The 25,576-nt window shown below is 46.3% G+C and overlaps 2 protein-coding genes across 7 annotated transcripts in view; both read right to left on the bottom strand.

Moving 5' to 3' along the window:
- The window catches only part of PRRG1 (proline rich and Gla domain 1), an 880,589-nt gene that overhangs the window by 524,410 nt on the left and 330,603 nt on the right, over positions 1-25,576 (bottom strand). For all 6 annotated transcript variants that reach the window (XM_085007671.1, XM_085007674.1, XM_085007682.1 and 3 more), the window contains one exon: positions 3,077-3,162. The gene's annotated coding sequence lies outside the window, so the exon portion shown is untranslated. Of the gene's footprint in view, positions 1-3,076; positions 3,163-25,576 lie in introns of those variants that run through there.
- On the bottom strand, positions 15,547-16,134 carry H2AL1Q (H2A.L variant histone 1Q). Its single transcript, XM_003360255.6, has one exon. The coding sequence runs from the start codon at positions 16,054-16,056 to the stop codon at positions 15,688-15,690; it is 369 nt and encodes a 122-aa protein (XP_003360303.2). The 5' UTR covers positions 16,057-16,134; the 3' UTR covers positions 15,547-15,687.

The raw sequence follows: 25,576 nt of genomic DNA, 5'->3' as shown, positions 1-25,576 counted from the left end.
AAGATCAATAAAATTAATAACCCTCTAGCCAGATTGCCTAAGAAAAACGAATAAGACACAAATTCCTAATATTAGAAAGAAAGGACATTGTTATTGATCCCATGGACATTAAAAGGACAATTAAGAATACTATGACCAACTCTACAACTACCCATTTATTAGCCTAGGTGATATGGACAAATTTCTTGGAAGACACCATCCACCAAAATTCACACTAGGAGAAACGTATTCTGAATGATCCTATATATACTAAAGAAAGTGAAGCAATAATAATCAATTTATAACCTTCCCAAGCAGAAAGCAATAGGTCCAAAAGGTTTCATGGATGAATCCTAACAAACATTTAAGGAAGAAATTTTACCAGTTCTTTAAAATCCCTTTCAGAAAACAAAAACAGAAGAAATGTTTCCTAACTCATTCTGAGGCCAGGGTTATCCTAATACTGAAAACAGACAAATATATTACAAGAAAGGAAAAACTAGAAGCCAATATCTCTCATGAATGTAGATTCAAAATTCCTCAACAAAATACCAGGAAATCGAACCTAACAATGCACAAAAAGAACTGTATACCATGACCAAGTGGAACTTATTCCTGGTATACAAGGCTGGTTCAGTATTTGAAGGTCAGTTAATATAATCCATTAAATCAACAGGCCAAAGAACAAAAATCATGATCACACGAAATGATGTGACAAAATCCCAACACCAATAGATGACAAAAATTCTCTGAAAACTAATATTGTTTCAGCTTTAAGGAAATCATCTGTAAAAAACTACAACCAGCATGGCACTTAATGGCAAGAAACTAGATGCTTTCCCACTAAGATCAAGAACAAGGCAAGGATGTCTGCTTTTACTACTCCTATTCGTTACTGTACTGGAACCCTAATGGAAACTATGGATTTAGTTAATAATAAGGTACCAGAATTGGCTTATCAATTTTAACAAATGTACCACACTCATGCATGATGTTAATAATAAGGGAAACTGAGGAATGTACTGGGGAGAATACAGGAATTCTACCTTCTGCTCGATTTATCTAAAAACCTCAAACTGCTCAAAAGAATAATTAATTTTTTTGAAGTATGCTAAAAAGCCTTAGATGAGGTGGGCGTACTGCTGCTGGGTCCCTGCAGTGACCAGATGGCCCCTAAGTTCTCAAGGTGCTGCCAGGCCGAGATGCCCTATAAGGCTGCATCTGACAGGACCTGCCCCATTACTCTGTCACCTCACCACGAGCCTGACATCTGGGTGCTACGTGACTCATGCAGTTCGTGACCCACGTGGTCACAGTTCAAAAGGACCTTCTTTCCAGAGCTGCCTGCGAGAGGCACAGCTCAGGTGTGGAGCAGAGTCAAGGTAGTGGACTAGGAGTGTGGAACCAGAGCAACTTGAGTTTGAGAACTCCAGCTTGTGGAGGAGATCCATGTGTAGCCTCCAGGTAAGAAGAGCCCAGACACAATAGCTAACCTCGCCAGGGCCACACAGTCAGTAAGTGACTTAGTGGGGATGAGGCCCACCCCAACCCTGCAGGCCAAAGCTGTGACTTTGGTGAAGATGGTTTCCCTGGCTTCACAGTCATCCAGGGATCCCCACAAAGCCTGCCATCCGGGCAGGATAGAGACCCCTGTTTCAGAAATGCAGAGGGCTGATCAGGCATCAGGCTTGGTCCCAAGCATTTTACTTGTATTAACTCATGCAACCCCCACAGCAGCCGTGTGAATGGTCATCTCCATCAGAAGCAACTTTAAAAAAGAAGAAATTTGGCTGGCACCCCCACAGTTCCACAAAATAAGAAAACTGGAAAACTCTGCCTCTTTTCTGACATGCACAGATTTTTCTGGTATTGTGCATTAGAAACGAGGGAAAGTTAACTGCTTGTGGGTGCTCCCGCTTTCACCAGGGCACTCACTGGACTTGGAAGTCATACTTTTGAGAAAATCATTTATCCACTGTAAAAACACTGAAGAAACCATGAAGGCAGGCAAGAAATTTCAGTGAGTAGTGATGCACCATAGCTATCTTTATAGCACACACGTAACTATTCGAAGTATAAATACATATACACACACACATATATATATACATATACACATATACTATCCTAAAAGCTTTGAAGTAGCAGCCTAAGAAAAATAAACAGGTATTAAAGACGTAGAATGGAGATCTAATATGCAGACTGCTGGCATGCTTGAAAGTTCCTGAATAAATGTAAGAGAAGCAATATTTAGAGAAGAAAGTTTTCTGGAGCACAGAAACATTAAGATGTAAAGGTCTTATCGGGGTCAAAATAAAATTAACAAAAACTGTTCAGTATCTGAAGATGAATGGCTGACATTGTGAATTTCAAAGATTAAGAATGCTACAGATTTTTAGGAAAAAAAAGTAAATATTTTCCAGAAAGATACAAAATCAGGCTTCTTAAAGTCATAGAGTAGCAGGAACAGCATATACTATGTTAAGGGGAAAATGCTGTGCATGACTAAATAATTCTATAGCAAGTCGTATATGAAAGTCACAGAAATTATTTAAATTATATATACACTCTTAGGATTCCCAGCTCTCTGAAAAATTTCATCAACATTCAAAAACTTATCAAAATAAAATCTTTGAAATAGAAGTACCCGGTAGAATTCCAAAAGGTAAGTGTGGAAATCAATTTAACATAGGAAGTAAGTCTGAACAATTTCTGTAGATATGGTTTAAAAGCACTGTAAATGTTAGTAATTCAAATTTCAACTTATTTTGTTTTCAAAAAACCCTTTTAATAAAAATACTCGGGTTCAACAGTCCCTCCCTTCCAAATGTATGCTGATAACATTTGAAAAGGGTAATTGTGTTTTCTAGCAAAACATCAAGGATCTTCCATTGTGTTGAGGTTTTAACTTCATTTCTCTAACTTAAGACATGCACTATGATGGAAGCATTGAGTTATTTATAAGTGCCTCTCACCTGAGTATAAACTCCACAAGAGGATTACGTTTGTGAATCAGAGATACCACGAACAGTGCCTGGTGCATAGCAACTACTTAACAAATGCTTGTATTATGAATGTATAAATGAATGAAACTCACCTGGTATATTAGACGTTGCCCAATAGGCTGTCATTGATGGTTTCTCTTATGGAATCCACAGTTCTCTGGAAGTGGTTCTGTAGTATCTGTAATTAGATAATAAGGTAATTATTGTGGGAAGAAGCAACTTAAATCACTTAAAGGACAAAAGGGGAGCCATGAGCCAATGTAAAGATGAACTTCTTTCTAATTAAGGTGTGTTTCCTGGTCTGGCTTCTGTTTAAGTTCCTCAAGCTTGTCAAGCCTAAAGAGTGTGACCGAAAGGCACTGATGGGAGAGAAGTGTCTGTCTGGTCATGAGGGATTAGTACTTGGATATCAGTGGGCTGGAAAGAGCAGCCGTTCAAAGGAATTCCAGAGAGTGTGATCAGCCTCTGCCACAGGGGGTTCTTCGGAGCCAGTGCTCTTAGGCTTTGGTGGGGTTGTGGAGTGTGGCCTTTCAGAGAGCCAGGGCCAACAGGATGGTTGCACATGCAGACCAAGGAGCATACCTCCTACAGTTTGATATATCCCTGCACTGTGTTGTGGCCAAAGGAAGTGTAATACTCTGGGTTCCCTATGACAGACCTAGAAAACAGAGAGATGCTGGGCTCCCTGGAGCAGGAAAAGTTCTAGAAAAGCATCACTTTATATACTTTATCCCGTGTGAGAAAGACCCAGAACCATGGTGTTGCAGTCTTGTTCCAGTAAACTTCCCAAGTGTCAGGAGTATGGATGCTAGTGCTGATGGCGAGAGAGGCCAAGCTTCTGACACTAGACGTGAAAGCTGAAGAGGGTCTGGGTCTGGATGCCCTAGAAGCAGACCTGAGATCAGACTGAAGTGCAGGTGGTTCTCTTAGAGGGGAGGCAATCCCCAGTAACCCAGGCAGGCAGAGAGAGGGCAGGGAAGGCAGCCAGTCAAGCTTCAAGTCAGCACCATGAATGGACCCATCCCACTGGGGAGCTCCAGGAGCCAGTGTGGCACAGGCACCTCAGAGCTGTGTCTGCTCAGGACAACGGAGGGCTGCTTCCCAGGGCAGGTCCCCTCTGGCTCTGGCTCTGGAGGCTGGCCTGACCACGCAGAGTGGGCTCTGCTGCCAAGGAAAGTCCTCAGGCAGGTGAAGTTGCAGAGCCCACAGTGCCAAGATTAAGGCACCAGATGAGGGCGTGGCAGCCTCTGAGTCTGCACCAGCAGCAGGGATGGATTTGGTCAGAAGCCTGGAGGTCAGTGTTCGATGTTTCACAGGGGCTGAGTGCGTGGATCAATGGCAGTTCTCACTAGAGCAGCACTGAACGGCTGTCAAGGGCGGGAGGACCTGGGGGAGGTCAGCCCAGAGTGGGCAGTTGAAGGGCCATTCCAGTCTCTACTTGGTGGCTGAGATTCTTTGGCCACAAGTAGAATTTTCTCTGCCATGTCTCCACCACAGGTGGTCTTGGCTATAAAAGACCTTGTGGGCGCGTGTTTTCAGTTCTTGGTGTGAATCTAGTAGAAAATAAGACCGTGTGCTCAGGATATAAAATTAGGTATGACTTAACAAGGAATTGCATTGCAACACGCCAGGCGGGGGTGTGGGGGGGTGCTCAGAAGGTGGTAGCTGGGTGGCCACAACACACCAAGTTCTTAACGTGTCCAACTCTAGTCAATTATTGTAAAACCAAAGCACCCATCTGTCTTGCACCGTTTGGGCTGCTATAACATAATGTCACAGACAAGGTGGCTTGTAAACAACAGACATTTATTTCTCACAGCTCTGGAGGCTGCCGTCCAGGATTATGGTGCCAGCAGGTTTGGTGTTTGGTGAGAGCATCCTACTTCATCGGTGGTGCCTTTTCACTATGTCCTCATGTCATGCAAGGGACAAAGGATCTCCCTGGGCCTCTTCTATAAGGTCACGGATCCCATTCAGGAGGGCTCGCCCTGTGACGTAATTACTTGCTAAACACCCCACCTCTTAATACCATCACCTTGGGCATTAGGTTTTCCACATATGAATTAGGGGGGAAGGAGGTTTTCAGACCACAGCACCAAGAGGTGCCCTGCGGTCAGCAGTTACATGCAGGAATCAAGTCCTCAGGTAGCACGAGGAATCCCTCCTGAGACCCAGCAGGGCAGGGTCACGTCAGCAGGTGCAAAGCATACTGGCAGCTACTTCTGAAAAGAGTGACAGCATCTGCTCAGTACAGCCCTAGGTATCTTTGTTTCCACTGAGGCTCACTTTTCCCCATAGCCCCCAGCAGACAGCACAGTCTTTCAGGGAGGGGCTGATTTCTCCAGCAATGTTTGTTAAGAACCTGGCTGTGCCCCTGCTGAACAATTCCTGTGCCCCCCACCCCCGCCCCGGGATGCCGTGACTCAGGAATTCTGAGAGAGAACAAGTGTCACCATTCCAATAGTCATGGACTCCAAGACTAGACTAATGCAGTCACTGGATCCCAGAGAGGGGGTGAAGGTGGCTGGGACAGTGGAGGGCAGAGGACACTTAGGTAACCCAGAACTGTCTTGGTTTATTAACAGAATGGTCCACGACATTGCAAACCAGCCATCCTGCATCAGGAATTCCCCATGGTACCTCAGACTCCAGCTCACCAAAAACTCACACAGCATCTCTGCACATATTAGCAGAAAGTATCCTCTGCTGTCAGGCTGGGTGGGTGGGCTTCACTGTGAGGGGGAAAGGCTCCCAGAAGGAAGAGCCTGTAGGCAATGAGAGGGTCCCCCCTGGGTGGCGGAAGGAGACAAGTAGCTCCCAGAGTGGAAAGGTACCATCTCCAGGAGAATGAACTGGAAAAGCTCCCACCTACTACGTGAACACTGCTTCCCCTTGTGAGAAGAGGACTCAGAAAGCAGTGCCCCCCTCTGGCAGATGCAGCAGGAGGGGGGTTGCATCTGGAGAGGAGAATCCAGGCTAGATTGCAGTATCCCCCTCCCTCACCCCCATGACCAAGCACTCTGTGCAGTGCACGGACCATGCAACTGTTCCAGGTGGCCGGGCCAAACTCAGGGGACACTCCTTAAGGTTAACCCTCTCCATCCCCCAAACTTACTTATTCTCCTTTCTTCCTTGAGCACCCCCAGTTAAATATGTTAGAAAGCTTAGTTTCTAGTCGCCACAAATGATTTGGCTTATCTTTTTCAACTTGTTTTAACTTGGGCACATTCAACATAGCACAGCCATACCGTGAGAAAGAGACAGTTGGTGGAAGAGAGGGCTCCCTAGAGAATACGAGGCTTCTTCTCAGCGTCAGGTCTATAACCTTGAACTCAAGGAATGCCCTCCCTTCCCAGAGCAGAGGGAGCAGCAGCCAGCAGTGGGATAACTTCCAGCAAGTCATTCTGCTCCCGTCCTAGAGCTGGGCCCGCAGGGATGGCTTCCAGGGATACGAGGATAATTCTGTGTTCACAGCCCATTGATTTCCTGGGCATGGCTGCAGAAATGTCAATAAGGTACCCACTGTGACAGGGGCTGCCTTGTGATCCATTCTCTTTACTGCTGAAACTCAATTTGTCAAGGCTGCCAGACAGTCCAGGATGACGTTTTGTCACTATGGCCTGGGCTGGACTTGGGTCATTGACTTGATTCCCATGTTAGTTACTTAATAATCTGGAGTGTAACTGCTGTACATATTTATATCAGGGTATATATCGAGGACAATTACCATGTTTGAAGATTTAAGACCTCTGTTTTCAGTGTGTTCAGTGATATATATTACGAGATACATGACAGGCTTTGGGCAGGACAGTGGGAGAAGTGGTTTTCGGAGAGCTATCTCAGTAGCGTCCGTTCAGGTCACCTCACACCCTGGGAAGCAGATCATTTATTGCAGATGAAATGTTTTATGACACTGTGACTGTGAATCACACCACAAACTTAAAATTCCTGGGGGGCACTGCAGAGGAGGGCAGTCTATGCCCTTCTTGCATCTCTGTTCCCTGGGCCTGTTCCCACTCTCCTCTAGTGAGAGATGATGCTCGGTCTTTCTCTGCCTGTTTCACAGTCCTGTACAATTGCATCACTCTGGTGCTGCAGGTTCTACTTAATTTGCCCCAGTTACACCCTGTCCACTTACACCTCTGCACTGATGCAGTGATCCAGAGCTCTTGCTCAAGGGCCCCTTGGCTTGCCCATCACTGTATTTCATATTGTTGGGAGAAGGAGGTTCATTCTCCAGGTGCCCATCACATCCCTTGTCATTTATACCACCACACAGATGGTATTGGGCTCCTTTTCTTGTCCATGAACATGTTCCCTGTTCAGAGTCACCACTATACTGATGGTATGCACATGTGTCTCAGTTCCTGTACACATCTTCCATCCAGGAACTGATGGTGCAGGGGTCCCCCTTGTCATACCCACAGTGATTGGGGCTTCTCATTTCTGCCCCGTTCAGAAAGTTTCTCAAGCTACACCACTGCACTCATTGATTGGGGATCTGCGACTCTTCCCAATCACATCACTGTCCAGCTATTCCACTGCTGATGGAGTCGGGTTCTCCCTCTTTTCCTGTCCACATCCGTTGGCTAGCTACTCCAATCCTCTGATGGTATGGGGGTCCTACTAACTGGTCTGGTGACTTCTCCTGCCCAGCTGCACCTCTAAAGTTTCAGGGAAACACCTTTTGCCGTTTCATATAACCTGTCAAGTTACATCACTGCATCTGGTGTAGGGCTTTCCCTCTTTACCCCACTCACATACATGCCCTGTCTAAAGACCCTCTGCAGTTACAGGATAGTATTCTTACTATCTGCTACATTCATACCTTCTGTCCAGTCACTCTAATGAGCTGATGATGTGAGGTGCTTTTCATTTGCTCTTTTTACACCACCTGGCCAAGCACACCACTGCAGTGATGGGGAGGGCCTCATCTTCACTGTTCAACTTCTCTTTGCCTCATTCACATTCTGCCATCAATGTACTGATGGTTTGAGGGTCCTCCTCGTTAGCCTGGTCATGTACCCTTCCCAGTTACTCCAATGAACTGAAAGGATAGGTCTTCTCTTTCCCTGTTCACAGCCTTTGTCCAGTTCTAGTACTCAACTCCTGGCAGGGGGCTCCCCGTCTTTGCTTTGTTCACACCCCGTCTTTTTAACAGCACCATGCACAGCTCCTTTCTTTGATCTGTTCACATACTCTGTCCAATTACACCAGTACATGAGTACACTGATTGTGCAAGCTCCATTTTTTCCCCAATCACATCTACCATGATGCCCCAGGGCACTAATAGCACATAATTCCTCTTCTTAGCCCTGTTGGTACATGATTCCCTTCTTTCTTACTCCACAGCACTCATGGGACAGGGATCATTCATTTTCACTGGCAGGATAAAACAACACATTAATGGATAGCCAGTCATCCTCCTGGCTCTGTTTGTTACTCCACTCCACTGATGGTGTAGGGTTCTTCCTTGCCCCCTCCATGCCAATGATACATTGGCCTTCCTCTCTGCCCTGCAAAGAAATCACTAGGTGTGGTCTGCATGTCATTAATAACTGAAATAATGTTTAAAAAGATGCCTTGATGGACAGAACAACTGCAGTGAGATGGAGATCATCTAGAGTTAGGTATAAGCTACACTCTTGGTTTCTGTCTTTCGCTCTGGCCAGAAAGGGCTATTAAAAGGACAGATGGTAGGACCTGCAACATGGGTTTTAAAAAGATCTGGAAATAATGGGCCTGTGTTCAGCTGAACCTTGTTATAGCCTGTAGTGAGACATACCGACAATCTTAATGGGAGACAGAAGGTCCATACGCTCCTATCAAGGAAGTCCTATGGCAAGCGCTACCGATTTTATCTTGTTCTAATATAAGAGATTTCTCATAATAGTGTCCATGCCTATGATTAGATGGACAAGAGATAGAGGGACTACCAACACTGACAGATCTGGTCATAACATTGAGTGGGACCTACATGCCCTGAATAGGGCAACCTTATATGCCCTGGATTTTAACTGAATTATCATAGTTTTTGAAAAGGGAGGAATTACCCAGAATAAGTATGATCTGTGCCCCCACATTTAAAAGGAAAAGGAAAAGTTGGTTGCTTTGTGGGATCCAATGGACCATCAGAGTAGTTTATGTGTGATTATCCTCAGGCAGTGGCACAAGCTCCAGGGAGCTGCTATTATCCTAGAGGAGGTGATTAGGTGACTGCTACTGTTGAAAGTCAGGGCATAGCAATAGGGCCCCTAGAAGCAGGAACTAGTACCTCCCTCTGGCTGAGGTGGGGAGCTTCCCCTACTTAAAAGAGGGAACTCATTCCCATGATCATTCCAAAGATAACTAGCAGGGTTTTTTTTTTTTTTTAATTGTTGGAGTTTACAGATGGATTGGCCCAGATTTTCTTCATGAGGTACAGCCATGTCTCCAAGTTACCAATAGATAGGTTTATCTGGGGATGATGGTTGAGAGCCCTGAGGTGCCTTATCAGAGGTAGACTGTGAATCAGGCTATTCCCCCTAATTTCCTCATTTCTTAGACCATAAGCCAGAGCATGCAGCCTGTAGTAAAGACTCTTACAAGCAGTATGTGCCTTTTCCTGAACTCTCTATACAAGTCCTTGAAGATGGTATTCTTTTTCCTTACAAAATTTTGAATCTCTGTCTCAATTTATTGTTCATTCCTGACAGTTTTTAACCTATGAGTGCTTAGCAGAAATACCTGCAGCAGTGGTGGTTTGGTGTTGGCCTCCCTTTCTAAGGTGTCCCAGTTGACCTCATGACATTGGGGTCCACTGGGGAAAGGGCAACTGTGGCATTGCCTGATATGACCCTATGCTTTGTTTTAAAATCAAAGCTCTTGGAGTACTGACTGCCTATAGTGGTGAGGGGCACTCAAGAGTATTACTGTGCTATGTCACAAGTATTAATTAAATTGAGCACATTAGCGGGAGTTTTTTGGGGGGGTCCCAGGAGCAGCTCTTCCTTATTCTTTCATTAAAATTTTTTTTATTTTATTAAAGTATAGTTGATTGAAATGTTCTGTCAATTTCTGCTGTACAGCAAAGTGGCCCAGTCACTATATATAAATTCTTTTTTTCATATTATCTTCTATCATGATCTATCTCAAGTCATTGGATATAGTTCTCTGTGCTATACATTGCTTATCCATTCTAAATGTAATAGTTTGCATCTACTAATCCCAAACTCCCAGTCCATCCCACTCCCTCCCCACAACTCTCTTTTTTTAAATTAAATATTGTGCCAAGACCTCTAAAGATACAAACCCTTAGAACCCACAGGATCTGGGGACAAAGTACATAGGAGCAAGGCAGAAAACATCAGAGGAGTTTGTGATCAGCACAGCAAGGAGGGAGCCATGGTGTCCACAGAAAGAGCAGATCATGTCAAGGTCAACAGGTCCTTTCAGTCTAAGGATATCTAGTTAGAGAGTTCCCCGCTACCCAAAGCCACAGGCCAATGGGCCTCATGCATAGGAGAAAGAGAGTTACTTTTAGTTGAATAACTTTTGCAGACTTTGGTTTTAGTGTGACTTTAGTGGATCAGACTCGCCTGTATCAGGAGAAAGGCAACCACTTCCTGTTCTTTGGGAGGACTTTCACATAGTATGATAGTCAATTATCCTAGGCATTCCTGGGGACTTGGCCCAGAACAGCTGTATCATCAAGACCAAAGGAGCCAATGGGAAACCACTTTGCCCAGATCACAGCAGCTGCTAAGGGATAACTCAGCTTTTTGAGCTCTGCTACAATATAGACTGGAGAACCAAGGCGATACCAGAAAACACAACACAATGCAATGCAATATGTTGCATTGGCCACAATGCAATGGCCATTGAGGCACAAGCCAGCCAAAGGCAGCAGTGCCTTCCCACACAGTATTTGCTGTCTGATGCATTCAGTTAGTAAACCCAGAGGCATGTCATCCCTGTCACCAAACTACTCTGCTCACTGCACCAATTGTTTTAAAATACACTCGAGATCTGTTTTAATCACATTTGGTAAGGTAACAGACATGGAGACAACTGCCTTTCAAAGAAGAGTTTACTACTCATGATTCCCCAGAGGATGGGAGGCAGACATGCCACGCATGGCCACAAGAGGTCACGTGCAGAGAGAGAGAGAGAAGAGGAACTGGGATGTTTATTACTATAGCAGTGAGAAGTGAGTTGGTAAAGACATCCTTGCAGGGCAGAAAGCAAAACAGGCTAAAGCTTGTGGCTGACTATTTGTAATAAGATTCCTTCATACTCACAACAACGCTGGGGTGGTAGAGATATAAACAGCCTCGGGCCACTGGCACAGCCCAATGATTCCAAGAGGCCAAAATGAGAGAATATCCAGAACAGTTATGAAGTAAATCACTACATGCTACCCATGAACCCCCTAGGCTGAACTGTCCCACCAACCATACATTTCCTACCACATCCTGTCCTAGCCTCTCTGTACCCTCCTCCTCTACACCTCGTGCTGACTATCCCCCCATAGGCTGCCTGAATCCTTCACTTACAACTTATTACGGGACCCTCCCCAGAATGGCTATTTCACCCACGTGCCTCCTGTCCACTCCTTGCATAGACTAGAAGCTACCTCTTTCTCTGCACCTCCTTCTCTTCTTCTGTGTCTTCCCTTGGGTTGGTGTTCCCTCCACCATTTCGGACCTATCAAGTCTTTCCTGTCTGAATGCTCCTTACTCCCTTGCCTTTCCCATTAGGCTTTACTCAAGGGTATCTACACCCTCAAGAACTTCCCAAGGGTCACCTCCAAGGCTGGCTACACCCCTAACTACTACACTTATTGTTGGGTACTTCAATGGTGGTTTCCCTCTATTCATGCATAGCTGAGAAGTCTCCTGGAGGCTAGCTGCTCCCTCCACTCATACACAGCCTTCTAGGTCTCATCATAGAAAGGCTATTTCCTTTGCTCACGCAACAACTGCCAAGTTTTCCTCTAGGCTGGTTTCTCCCTTGTCTCATGCACCTTCAAATCTAGTAACCAACAGGATGGCTGCACGTTGCACACATGCACCATCCTCTGATAGCTCCTTAAATTGGCTGCAGCCCCCACTCAGGACCTTCCTGGTGAGTCTTCACCTAGGCTGCCTGCTTCCAGCACCCATACACCTCTTGCTAGATTCTCAACTAGGCTTACTGCATCTCCACCAATGCTCCCTTGCCGAGACCATTATTTGCATGAAAACTTCTCAATTTTTAAATGTTTGCAGATAATTAATTTTTTTGAAAAATGTCTGTGTAGGACTAGCAAACCCACTTGCTGTACAGATTAGGTCTGTGAACTGCTATTTTGCAATTTATGCTTGAGGAAATGATACACTGATGTTCATAGAAGGGCACCTTTTCCTTGAATTCTATTTTGTGGCTCTGAAAACGCTTTCTAAAGAGTCAGGTGATCTCCCTTTGGCCACGTGACTGCGGGACCTGTCAGACTCAGGGACCAGGGGAGCCTGAGCCTTCAGAACACCTTTCTGCTCAGAGCCTGTCCTCCGTGGGAGGCCAGCCTAGTGCCCAGGCCTTGTGTTCAAGCGACAGCAAACCACCACTACCCCGGAAGTTCCCCTCAGGCTGGACTCTTGGGCTCATGTCACCTCACACGTGATGTTTTCACCTGTCTTGCCCTGTGTCGGGTGTTTGACACTGGATGGCCGTGACACTGCTTCTGATCAGAGACCTGGTTTGGCAGCCGCGCTCTCGCCGGCCCCTGTCCCTGCTCCCTCGGGTTTCACCTGCCCCTCCCAACAGGACACTGGTGCTCCCTCTGCAGGGCTCGAGTTAGAACGAATCCTTCCTCACCGCCCCTTCCCGCCTTTTCAACATGCACAAAAGCCTGACCTTGGGTGGCCCTTCCCTTCCCAAGGGCAGTGATTCTCAGCCTCCCTCCCCCAAGGGGACGATGCCCAGTCACACGCAGGAGGGCATTTGGCGGGGTGCCACATTCAGGGTGGTGACATGCAGGCCGTGGCCCCCACGTGTCCTGTGAACCCACAGGCACGGCTGCAGCACGATTCCTACAGGGACGGCGGCACCGCTCTGCCTGATCCACGCACGACGTCCAGGTGACTCTGCAGAGGTCAGGAGAGTTCAGCCTCCAAACTTGGACACCAGACAGAGAGGCTGAAAGAGCCCAGGAAGCCTGGCTCCCTGCAGGTGTCACCGGGACACTCTGCTGACTACGGCCTGGACTGTGAGGAGACCACCTGAGCACGCGGCCCTGCTACCCGACACGGTTTGTCCACCTCCCACGACTCCTCTGGCCCTGAATGACCTCCCCTGCTGTGACGTCTGCTGAGGAACCCAGGACACTGTGCTTTGTGCTCAACCAAGCCACAGCCCTAAGCCACATAAGCTGCTTTTAGTGACAGACCGCTATTGAACCAACAGGGCAGGATTTGAGAACAATGACGGATGGCCTGGCACTACCCACCCTGGGTGCACTCCCTGGTGGCTGAAGGACACTGGAAACGCAAAGATGCTCCACCTGAGGGGTGGGGTGGCACGACTGGTGTCATCACGTGACCAGCTGAGGTGACCTTCTGCAGGAGAGGCCTGCTTGCTGCTCAAATGAAGAGACAAGTAAGAGCGGAACGTGGCTAAGGCTTGGGGGCTTCGTGGCTCTGATGACTCATCACTAAGTTGTGGGCTGGACATCTTGACAATGAGGATTCTGCACACATGTGGCTGAATGAGCACCAGGTGTCAAGAAAGGTTTCTTGGATTCACACAAGCACCCGCTTCAACGAGCTCTAAGCACAACCGACACTGTTACTCTGAGGATACATCTGAGAAGTTGGCAAAGGGTAAGCCAGCTCTGATGAGGACTGTGTGGTTCGCGGGTGTAGCCCTGGCTTCTTCCTCTGCAGGACACTCTCTGTCTCCCCACAAGGCTCAGCGGGACGTGGATTTCACAGCCGGAGGCCCAAGCATCTAGCAGTCACGTGAGAACCAGGCCCAGAGTCACCTTTGGGTGGGGGGCATGTCTAAGCATCTGTTACTCGGGGAGGCAGACACAGGCAGCCACCTGTTAGGGGCGTGCTCTGGGTGAGGCCGCAGTTTACAGGCACACGGTGACTCGGTCGCTGGGAAAAGCCCAAGATGAAGACACTCTTCTGAGCCCCATGTTACACATGAGGAAACTCTGCTCAGAGGGAACAGACGAATGACCAAGACCACACGGCCAGAAAGGGGCGAACGGGGCTGGCAAACCCAGGCCCACTGGCCCCACTGTTGAAGCCAGCTGGGCAGCCACTGACCAGTCCTTGATGACGGGCCAGGAGGCAGCCCAGGGGCGCCCTTCAGCATGTGCGGACCAGGAGAAGGTGTCCCATGATGACACCGACGGGACACAATTCGATTTCTTCTTCACGTGACAGGACTTTTTTTTGTAAACCTAACACAGCACATAAGAGTGTTGGAAGGAACGGTGTGTATTTTGAGTCCATCACTTGGGACAATTTTCATGGGATAGACTCACACATGCTAAAATGTGTCTGCAGACACTGATAACTGTCCCCCTATCAAATAAATGAGCACAGACAGGTGAAGTGGTTTCATCTGAGAATGAGACTTATAATGAGATACATTCATAAATAAACCCAGTAATATTCAGTAATCGTAAGAACTGCTTGAACTGCATGTTTTAGTTCCAGACAGTAGTTTTATATAACATTGCTATTTACCTTACCAGTGTCCACAAGTGAGAACAGAAGGGTATATTCTACAGAGAGCATCACAGCACTAGCTAATAATCACTGTCTCAAGTCCTTTTTGGGGAATGAGGCAGGGTAACATCAATAATATATGAAATCAACATGGCTATAATTCCTTTTATGTGTATTTCTTTATGGATTCTCCATCTTCACAATCTCCATGTAAAGGCCCTGTCCCGTTAAGTTCATGTCAACTGCTCTGCCACCCTTGCCACCCACCCCCTGCCATCACCTCCAACTTTCAGATGTTCCTTGAAAGAATAAAGCCCTCCCCATCATGAACAGAGGTCCCTCATGCACAAAGTTCATTCCAACTGCTCTGCCACCCTCTCCATCCACCCCATTGCCATTTCTCCCTTTTTAGATGTTCCCCATCATGAACAAAGCTCACGCCAATCACTGTGCCACCCTTTGCCGTCACCCCTTTGCCGTCCACCAAACCACCCAGCCCACTGCCATGGCCTCCTACTTGTAGACCTGCTCCAGCAGGAATGAAGCTTTCAGGTCCTCGGTCCTGCTTTGCAGCCCCTCCCCCGTCACCACCGCCATTCTGGGAACTCAGCATCCCCGGGGGCCCTGCCCACCCCGGCCTCACAGGCCCGGGCGCCCTCAGAGCCACGGAGGAAGGAGGGCCTCGCCCCCCACAGCCTCGGCCAGCCCCGCCCACCAGGACCACGCCCCGCCCCGTCGCCCTGGGAAACGGCTCCCCGAGATCGCGGATCCCGGCATCCCGCACTCACCACACCTCCCCGCCCCCCACCCGCACCCCGAGCCCCTCCTGGGGGTCCCGCAGACGCCTCAACGACACGTGACAGAAACGGACAGGCGTCCGAGGTACCGCCGTGGACTTTAATGGCTGCGAGACCTTAAAGGGGACCAGACCTTCCTCAGCCACACGCAGTGTCGGGCGGGATGAGGCCACCGCTGAGGTCTGGCCCGGCTCCGGGACCCAGGTCTCACCGCCCGGCCTCGGGCAGGGGCTCCTCGGCCCCCTCCTCAGCCCCTCGGGAGACGCTGCTGGCCTGGAAGAGGCTGCTGAGGGTCTGGTTGTGGCTCGCGGCCCTCTGCACGTGCTCGGGGGCGATGCGCATCTTGTTGTTGCTGCGGGCCTCGCTGGCCGCCAGCTCCAGGATGTTGGCCGTCAGGTACTCGAGGACGCCGGCCAGGAACACAGGGGCTTGCGAGCTCAGGCGCTGCGCATAGCGACCCTCTCGCAGGTAGCGGTCCACGCGGCTCACCGGGAATTGCAGCTCTGCTCTTGAGGAGCGCGAGAGGGCGTGCTTCTTACGACGATTGCATTGCGGGAGGTTTCTTTTCCGAGACATGTTGGCTGGGTGCTGTCCCGGATCGGCCCAGCGTGACTATCCCGCTGTCCCGGGTCTCCTGAGAGGCCACTGCGACTTTCTGCTGCAGGATCCCTGGGCGGCTGCCTCATATTGGCCTGGGGCCTTTGTGACACCTCTGACTTCGTGATGTCATTGGTGTCCTCTGAACCTGATCAGGACTGGCTAGAAATGCCTGTGGTAGGAACCTGGTCTCTTCTGTTGAAAAGACCCTTTTCTCTGGGAACCCTTAACTTTCCACTAGCCTTTAGCATTCTACCTAAAAAAGAATTTCAATGGAAAACTGTTGTCTATAGGACACAACTCTAGGTTATTTGATTCTAGCCTTCCTTGATCTTTGAGCCCTCTGTAAGTCGTAGGCCATTGACAGATAAGCACAACCACCAGTGGAGGCTCAACTGTCCCCCTCACACAGTACTCAGCCAATTTTGCTTCTAGTTATATATTCATCTTACGATTTCAGATCAAAATTCCTGCTTCCTGTAATGTGGTTTCTCATGTGAACTAGTTATAGTATCTGCCAATGTCCTTCTATGATCAGTGTTTTAGTATGTGATCCTTTGTGGAGGAGGGTCATGATTTTATACTTTGATAAGTATCTTTAACTCTTTTGAAAGATACACCCATCTGTCCAGTTGTTTTACCTACCAGAGCCAGGTAACTTCAAAGAAAAATTAACCACATGACATCGGAGGCTCAGGAACATCTTTTCCTGGCTCTCCAAGATGACTCCAAAGCACTAATAGCATACCATTGACTCTTTTTAAACTTTTTGTTTCTCTCTCTACTGATTTAGTGTTTCTGTCTTGTTTGGGGCTCATTTTTATAGCCAATAAGCTATTTCCTACTACTGAAAACCATGGTTGGGAATTTGGGGTTTGTTTTTTTTTTTTTAGTTTTCTTTTTATTTATTTTTTAATTAAGGTAAAGTCCACATAACAAAGCACTCACCATTTCAGCCATTTTAGGTGTATAGTTTGGTGGTTTTTCAAAAATACATTCACAATGCTCTGAGACTATCCGTTCAATTTCTAGAAGAGTTTCATTACCCCCAAAGAAACTCCATATCCATTAAGCAGTAAGGCCATTTTCCTCTCTCCCCACCAGCCCCTGGCAAACAACCTTTCTGTCTCTCTGGGTTTACCTGTTCTAGGCATTTCACATAAACGGACTTATGATATGAGGCATCTTGCATCTAGTTTCTTTCACTTGGCGTGTTTTCAAGGTCCATACACATTATATGAAGTGCATCAGTACTTCATTTTTATGGCTGAAAAATAGTCCATTTTATGTATATATCATATTTTGTTTATCCATTCATCAGTTGATAGAGATTTTGGTTGTTTCTACTTTTTGGCTATTAAAAATAACACCAATATAAACATTTATGTACAAGTTCTTATGTTATCCTATGGCTTCGATTCTCTTATGTACATACCTAAAAGTGCAATCACATGGTCTTGTGCTGAGAATTTGTATTTATCATCTGACCATTTGAAGATCTCCCTAGATTGATGGTTTGTATAGATCTAGTTCCCATTGGGTAAGAGATGACACAGAATCCAGTTCATTAGTCTATTTTTGAGCTCAACCAATAGAGAATTCCATGCCCTCTGGGAGGACAACAGATATTTGATATCCGTATCAGGGTGGTTCACTGTTTCTGTTTTTATACATGACCCATGGCTGACACTGTAGAAATGAAGCTATAATCTCTATTTCTCGGTGCCTGTATGTTCCTGTGTCTGTAACTCAGAAATGCCTTCACCTCTGATGTGTGTAATATTTTCCTATCTCTGAATGTTATTAATATAAGAGATTATAAAAAGTTTTAAATTAATGGGGCTCTGTTCTGATCGGCATATCTAGATAAAACATTGCTTACGTAAACTGAATATTCCTAAAATTTCCTGAAAATAAGGAAAATGAATTTCTGACCCATTAAACATACTCAACTAAAAACTATATATTCTTCCAGAAAACAACTCAAATTCATTCCAAGAATTTAAATTCATAGAACTTAAATATCTGGTGAAAAGTATTAGTTTAACCTTTAGTGTTTAATGAAAAGAACAATGTCTTTGATTTACTAGTGTCCAGTGTCAAGTGTAATACAAACTTTTTTCTACTTGGGAATATTTTTCCTAAACTTAACACAGGTTTACTGACCAAAGAAAGTAGCATTACTTTAACCAAAGTGAACCATCATTTCAGGCATCTTTTATTTCCACAGTAATAAGGTCTATTTCACCTGGCAGAAAGTTCAAGATAAGATAATATGGAAAGGAACACAAATCTGTGTTAAAATTTGGCCAAATCTGGCTCCATTTTGATGCGCTCATTCATAAGACTATAAAACAGAATTTGTGGTTCCTTTAGAATCAAATACTCTAGTGATGCAAACCTAGAATTTGGTTTCCTCCCTGAAAATAACAAAGTTTCCTCAGAGTACTGCTCTGCTCTTAATTAGAGGCTGTGAAATTTTGCTCTTCATCTTATAGGGTGATATGTTCAAACAGAAATTCTAAATTTCACCAAAATGACTGCACCTTTTGTTTCTTATTTGCATGCCCTCAGTTACCTCCTTAAAATAAATACCCTACATTTCTATAAGTGTTAAGGATTTGTGTTTATTTACATATTGAGTTTATTAAATACTGTATTTTCTCTTTTATTAATAGGGTGCCTCGCTACAACCGTTCATGCTTCCCTATGTGCCTACTGGTAACTCCTCAAGGCTGGCTTCCCCTCGATTCCTGGACTTTCTGCTGAATTCTGCCTTAGGTGGGACACTCCCTCCACTCTGTGCCCTCTTGGTAGATTCTTCTCCAGGCTGATGGACTGTACTCTCGTATACCTCCTACCATGCCCATCCGTAGGCTGGGTGCACCTTCCACACCTGTACTTTTGCCATACTTCTCCCTAGGCCAGATGCAGACTCCACCCTGCACTTCCTTTGATGTCCTGCTCTAGGCAGAAGCATCCCCACCCTCTGTACTTCATGTCTAGTTGCTTTCTTAACTCATGGAGTACCTGTTGGGTCCTCCTTAGGCTGGCTGTTCCACCATGATGAACTTAGGACCAGGCCTGCCCCTATATTGGCTGTACCTTCCAGCCACACACCTCCAGCTGAGTCATCCTCTGAGTGGATGCTCACTCTTCCATGCTCCTGCCAAGTCCAACCCTCAGCTGGCTTTAACCTCCACTACTAACTAGCATCACCTAACAAGTACAGTCTGAGGTTGACTGCAACCTCCATCCGTGGTCATTCTTCCCCTTAACAGAATGCTGCCCCCATCCATGCACTTCCAGCCTATCCTCCTCTTGAAACCTCCACTTTGCATCTCCTTCCAAATCTTCCTCTGGTCTAGTTGCAGTCAACACTCATGTACTTCCTGCTGGGTCCTCCCTTACAATGGCTGCTTTCTGCACCAAAGCTCCTCCTTCTCACTTCTCCCTCAGGCTGGATGCAACTTCTTGGGCTGCATCCACAGTCTGTTTATCCTCTAGGAGGAGGCTCCATCCCTCATGCAGTCCCTGCTGAGTCCTCTTTGAATGGATGCCCCCTCTACCCAGGTTCCTCCTGCTCTGTTCTCCCCCAGGCTGACTGCCCTCTCCAACTATGAACCACTCACCATGCCCTCCCTTGGGCTAGCATAAACATCCTGCTAAGGTACTTGCAATTAAAACTTCCCTTAACCTAAATGTTCCCCTCTTTTCATGCATCTCCTGCTAAGTCCCCATCCAGGCTTGATTGTTCTCTCCTATCACATACTTCCTAATGGGCTGAGCCTAGGTTGGCTCTACCTTGCTCAAAAGAACATGTGCTAGGCCTCCTCCACCACACACACCCTGCCATACCCTCCTCTCAGCTGGACAATCCCTCCACCTATACATCTCCTGCCAGCTTCTACCTTGGAATGGGTTCAGCTTTGCCCATTCATGTATCTCTTCCTATTCCTCCTCTAGGTTAGAAAGTCATGAAAATTCTATACCTCCTTGCTGTGTCTTTTACTAGTCGGATGACATGCCTCAGCCATGAGCTTCCTGCTGAGTCTCACCTAGAGTGAGTGAGTCTAACACTAGATGGAAGCTTTCTCTACTCCTGCATTTCTTATAATGTTCTCCCCTCTGCTGTCTGCTGCTCCTGCATAGTTTTTCGCCAGGCCATTTGAACCTTCTATACATACTTCCTGCTAGGTCCTCCTCTAGATGGCTGCTTTCCATCTGTACTATTTCTGCTGGGTCCTTCCTAGGCTGGCTGCACCCAAGTACCTCTGACTGTGTCCAACCCTAACATGGGTGCTCTTTGGATCCATGCACAGCTCACTGACTCCTCTTTGGGGCCGTCTACACCCTCCACTCATACACTTCCTTTAATGTTACCCCCTAGGCTAGATGCTCCCTTCACCTCTCTACCTCCTGCACTGTTCTTGCTAAACCTGGCTGACACCTTGACTCATGTGTTTCCTGCTGGGTCCCCCTTACACTGGCTGCTCCCACTACCCAAGAACTTATAGCCAGATATGCCCCCATATTCACTGCACACTCTACCTTTGCAACTCCTGCCAAGACCCCTCTAGGACAGATACTGTTTCTATGATGCATGTACTTCTTCCCACATCCTTTGCTGGGCTACATGTTCCTTCCATCTATGCACGTTCTGTCTATTCCTCCCCTGGGCAGGCTGTACCCTCCCTAGCACAGGCACCACTTGACAATTGCTCTTCCAAGGTTAAGTATACCCTCCACCCTTTCACCTCCTCCCAAATCCTATCTTATTCTTGCTGTGCCTTGCATCTCCATGCCTCCTACTAAAAATTCCTCCAGCCATGTATGTTCGGCTAATTCCTCTGAGCACACCACATTTACGTATCTTTTTGTTTCCTCCAATAATTTGGCTGCATCTTCCATGCATGTAGCACTGGCTGGATCCCTGCATGGAATAGCTGCTCCCTACACACATGAACTTCCTACCAACCCTACCTTAGGCTGAATTCTACACCTTTTCCCATGAACCTTGCATTCTTTCCACTGAATCACATGCTGTTGGTTCTTTTAAGAGACTGGAATACTCCCTCTCAAACCTCCTACTTCCTGCTACATCCACCCTTAGACCACATGCTCTCTCTACCTATTCACTGTCTAGTCTTCCCTGAAGTCTCCATATGTGCCCTGCTGATGACCACCCACTAAGCACTCATATGTTTCCTGTTGGTTCTCACGGGCTCACTGCATGTTTCACTCATGCACTTTCTGCAGGCCTTCCTCCTGAGCTGGCTTCACCTTTCTATCCTGTAACTACTGCAGTTTCTTCCATGTGGCTAGAATCTCCCTCAGCCACTGAACAGCTCACTTGATCATACTACAGGCTGGATGTTTTAACCTATTTTTTTTTTTTTTTTGCAATTGCTTCCTTTCTGCTGGGTGTTCCCTCTTCCCATGTGCTTCCATTTATGTTGGCCTCTTGGATGGCTGCACTTTCCACCCATGGATCATCTTCCAATACCTCCCCTAGAGTAGCTACAGTGTACACATCTGTGTACTGTGACATGTGCTATCCTATGCTGGCTTCATCCTCCACTCATGTACTTCTGGTGTTCTCTTTGGCAGTATGTGCCCTCCACCCATCATCTGCCCACTTGGTCCTACCACAGGCTGTATGTTCCCTCTTCCTTTGCACCACCTGCAGAGACCTTACTTAGTCTGGATGCTTCCTCTTCCTATGCATATCTTGGTATATATTTTTTTTATTTCTCAATGATTTTATTACATTTGTAGTTGTACAATGATCATCACAATCCAATTTTATAGGATATCCATCCCACAACCTCAGCACGTCCCCCCACCCCCAAAATGTCTCCTCCAGAGACCATAAGTTTTTCAATGTCTGTGAGTCAGTATCTGTTCTGCAAAGAAGTTCAGTCTGTCCTTTTTTCAGGTTCCACATGTCAGTGAAAGCATTTGATGTTGGTGTCTCATTGTATGGCTGGCTTCACTTAGCATGATAATTTCTAGGTCCATCCATGTTGCTAAAAATGCTGGTATTTCATTCCTTTTAATGGCTAAGTAATATTCCACTGTGTATATGTACCACATCTTCTTGATCCACTCCTCTGTCGATGGACATTTAGGTTGTTTCCATATCTTGGCTGTTGCAAATAGTGCTGAAATGAATATTGGAGTATGTGTGTCTTTTCCAGTCATGGTTTTCTCTGGATAGATGCCCAGGAGTGGGATTGCTGGATCAAATGGTAGTTCTATGTTTAGTTTTCTGAGGAATCTCCATCCTGTTTTCCACAGTGGTTGCACCAATTTACAATCCCACCAACAGTGTAATAGGGTTCCTTTTTCTCTGAACCTTCTCCGGCACTTATTGTTTGTAGACTTTTGGATGATGGCCATTCTGGCTGGTGTAAGGTGGTACCTCATCGTGGTTTTGATTTGCATTTCTCTAATGAGTTATGTTGAACATCTTTTCATGAGTTTTTTAGCCATCTGTATGTCTCTTTTGGAGAACTGTCTGTTGACATATACCCGTTTTTGGATGGGATTGTTTGTTTTTTTGGTATGGAGCTGCAGAAGGTGTTTATACATTTTGGAGATTAATCCCTTTCAGTCGATTCACTTGCAAAGATTTTCTCCCATTCTGTGGGTTGCCTTTTCATTTTGTTTAGGGTTTCCTTGGCTGTGCAGAAGCTTTTAAGTTTAATTAGGCCCCATTTGTTTATTTTTGTTTTTACTGTTATTACTCTAAGAGGTGGATCAAAGAAGATGTTGCTGTCATTTATGTCAGAGAGTGTTTGGCCTATGTTTTCCTCTAAGAGTTTGATAGTGTCTAGTCTTATATCTAGGTCTTTAATCCATTTGGAGTTTATTTTTGTGTGTGGTGTTAGGGAGTGTTCTAATTTCATTCTTTTCCATGTGGCTGTCCAGTTTTCCCAGCACCACTTATTGAACAGGCTGTCTCTTCTCCATTGTATATTCTTGCCTCCTTCGTCATAGAAGAGTTGGCTGTAGGTGCGTGGGTTTAATTCTGGGCTGTCCATCCTGTTCCACTGATCTATATTTCTGTCTTTGTGCCAGTATCATATGGTTTTGATGACTGTTGCTTTGTAGTATAGCCTGAAGTCCAGGAGCCTGATTCCTCCAGCTCCATTTTTCTTATCCTGGTATATTTTTATCTGGGCTGGTTGCACCCTTCAAACACACACATCCTATCTGATCCTATAATAGCCTTGTTATGCCTTTCACCATACACTTCCTGAGAGAACTTTCCCTGTGCTGGCTGAAACCTCATTCATGTATCTCTCACTGGCACCCTATAAGCTGGCTGCATTCTATACCTATATCTTTCCATATGGTGGATGATCTATCCACCATTCACCTCTTGTTGACACTAGGCTGGTTGTACCATGCACAAAGGCATCCACTGCAATGTGCTAACTTAGGCTGGCTGCACTGTACAATAATGGGCCTCTTCCTGATTCTTATCCCAAGCTTGATGCCTTCTCTACTCATGCATCTTGCCGAGCCCTCATTTAGGCTGTATGTAACCTCCTTTAATGAACTCCCAAAGCCTCTCCTAGACTGGATGCTCTTTACCTACACACTTACTGCCAGAATCTCCTTTGGATGGCTTTCCCCCACTCCCACCTAGCATGAATGCTATCCTAGTCCTTCCATAGGCATAAAGTTCCTTATATCAATGCACTTTCTACATAGTCGTCCTTCAGGCTGCCTTTCCACATCACCTCCTTCCAGATCCTTCACACATCACCTCCATCCAGAACTCATGCACCACTGGCCATGTCCTACCTATTCTGGCTGCAGCCTCTGACATGCCTTCATCAGAATACTCTTCTAGCCTGGATACTTTCTCCCTCTATCTATTCACCTCCCTAGTACAGCTACATAATTTGCTCATGCACTTTCTGTGGCCTTCCCTAAGCTAGATGTAACTCCATGACTGTGCCTGATGCCAGGTTCTCCACTAGGCTAGTTGCTCCCCTCTCCCATGAGCTACATTCCAATCTACCACCTGGATGGATACTCACTCCACCAAGAAACTACTTACTTGTCCTGCCATAGGATAAACATTCCCTTCCCCCTGGCACCTACTGCCAAGATACCACTAGTCTGAATATTCACTTGTTCCTGATCTTGCTGGTTTCTGACATAGGATGGCTGCAACCTCTAATGATACATATCCTATCCAGTCTTACCAGAGCCTGGCTGCACCTTTAACTCATGCACCTCCTAGCACAAGTTCCCCTATACTAACTGAAACTTCATCCATGCAACTCCTGCTGAAGGCATTCTACACCTGTGTTCTGTTGTGAGATCCTTCCATATGTTTGATGATCCACCCACTGCTTACTTCTTCCTGATCTTCCTGTAGGTTGGCAGCATCCTCCACTAATTTATCTCTTCCCAAATCTTACCCTAGATGGGGGAACCTTCATCCATGCACATCCTTCCATGTCCTCTTCTAAACTGATGATTCCTTCCAGTAAGACACCTCCTCTATAATTCTTCCTTAGCCTAGATTCTCCCTTCATCCATGTTCTTCCGGCCAGATTCTCTACTTCAGTGGCTGCCCATACTGTTTATCAATGTTCTCCCTAGGCGTGAAGCTCCCTTTGACTATGTATTTCTGGCCTGGTTATCCACTAGGCTAGCTTAACCCTGAACCCACCATCCTGCCACATCCTCCCCAAGGCTGGCTGCATTCTGTACCAGTGCACCCCCTACCATGCCCTTTCCTTTCCAGCTTGTACTCTCTGATTCGAACCTCCTGCAGAATACTTTTCTAGTCTGAATATTCCCTCCACTATGCAATTCTCTCTTTGTCCTCTAGGCTGCCCCTGCCCTCTATACATATAAACTATTGTGAGGCCTCACCTGGGATGGATGTGCCCTTCATCTATGTACTTCCTGTTGGAACTCTCTTAGACTGACTGCACAATCAATTTTTGCATTCCAGCTAAATCCTCCTTTAGGCTGAATACTTCCCCGATCCATTTACTGCCTGTCAGAACATAGGCAGGCTGCAGCCTCTACCTCTGCACATTGTGCAGATTCTATCCCTAGATTGCATGTGTTCTTTACAGATACACCTACTGTTATACCCCAACCCCCCCATCTGAATCCTCCACCCATGCATTACCTGCCAGGTCCTCTGTCTTAGTCTGTTCAGGATGACATAACAAAACACCACAGATTGAGTAGTGTATAAACAACAAAATGTATTGCTCACAGTTCTGGATGTGAGAAGTTTAATATCACGGCACGGGCATGATCAAGGGAGATCCCAGGCTTCTCATTGTATGTTCACATGGCAGAAGGGCAAGGGATCCCTCTGAAGCCTTTTTATAAGGCAGTCAATTTCATTCATGAAGGTTCCACCTTCATGGCTTAAACACCTCCCAAAGGCCTCATCTACTAATACCATCGCATTAGGCATTAGGATTTCAATTAGCCATTTGAATTTTCAGGGATA

The sequence above is a fragment of the Sus scrofa genome, chromosome X, assembly GCF_054392235.1.
Source record: "Sus scrofa isolate SSC_HxYL_T2T_F1_AM1 chromosome X, Sscrofa_HxYL_maternal_Yorkshire_Landrace_v2.0, whole genome shotgun sequence".
Taxonomy (NCBI): domain Eukaryota; kingdom Metazoa; phylum Chordata; class Mammalia; order Artiodactyla; family Suidae; genus Sus; species Sus scrofa.
This window is presented reverse-complemented; position numbering and strand designations above follow the sequence as displayed.

What these genes read in the sequence shown, in the direction of transcription:
- H2AL1Q (XM_003360255.6), bottom strand. Translation starts at nt 16,056, where the DNA reads ATGTCTCGGAAAAGAAACCTCCCGCAATGCAATCGTCGTAAGAAGCAC.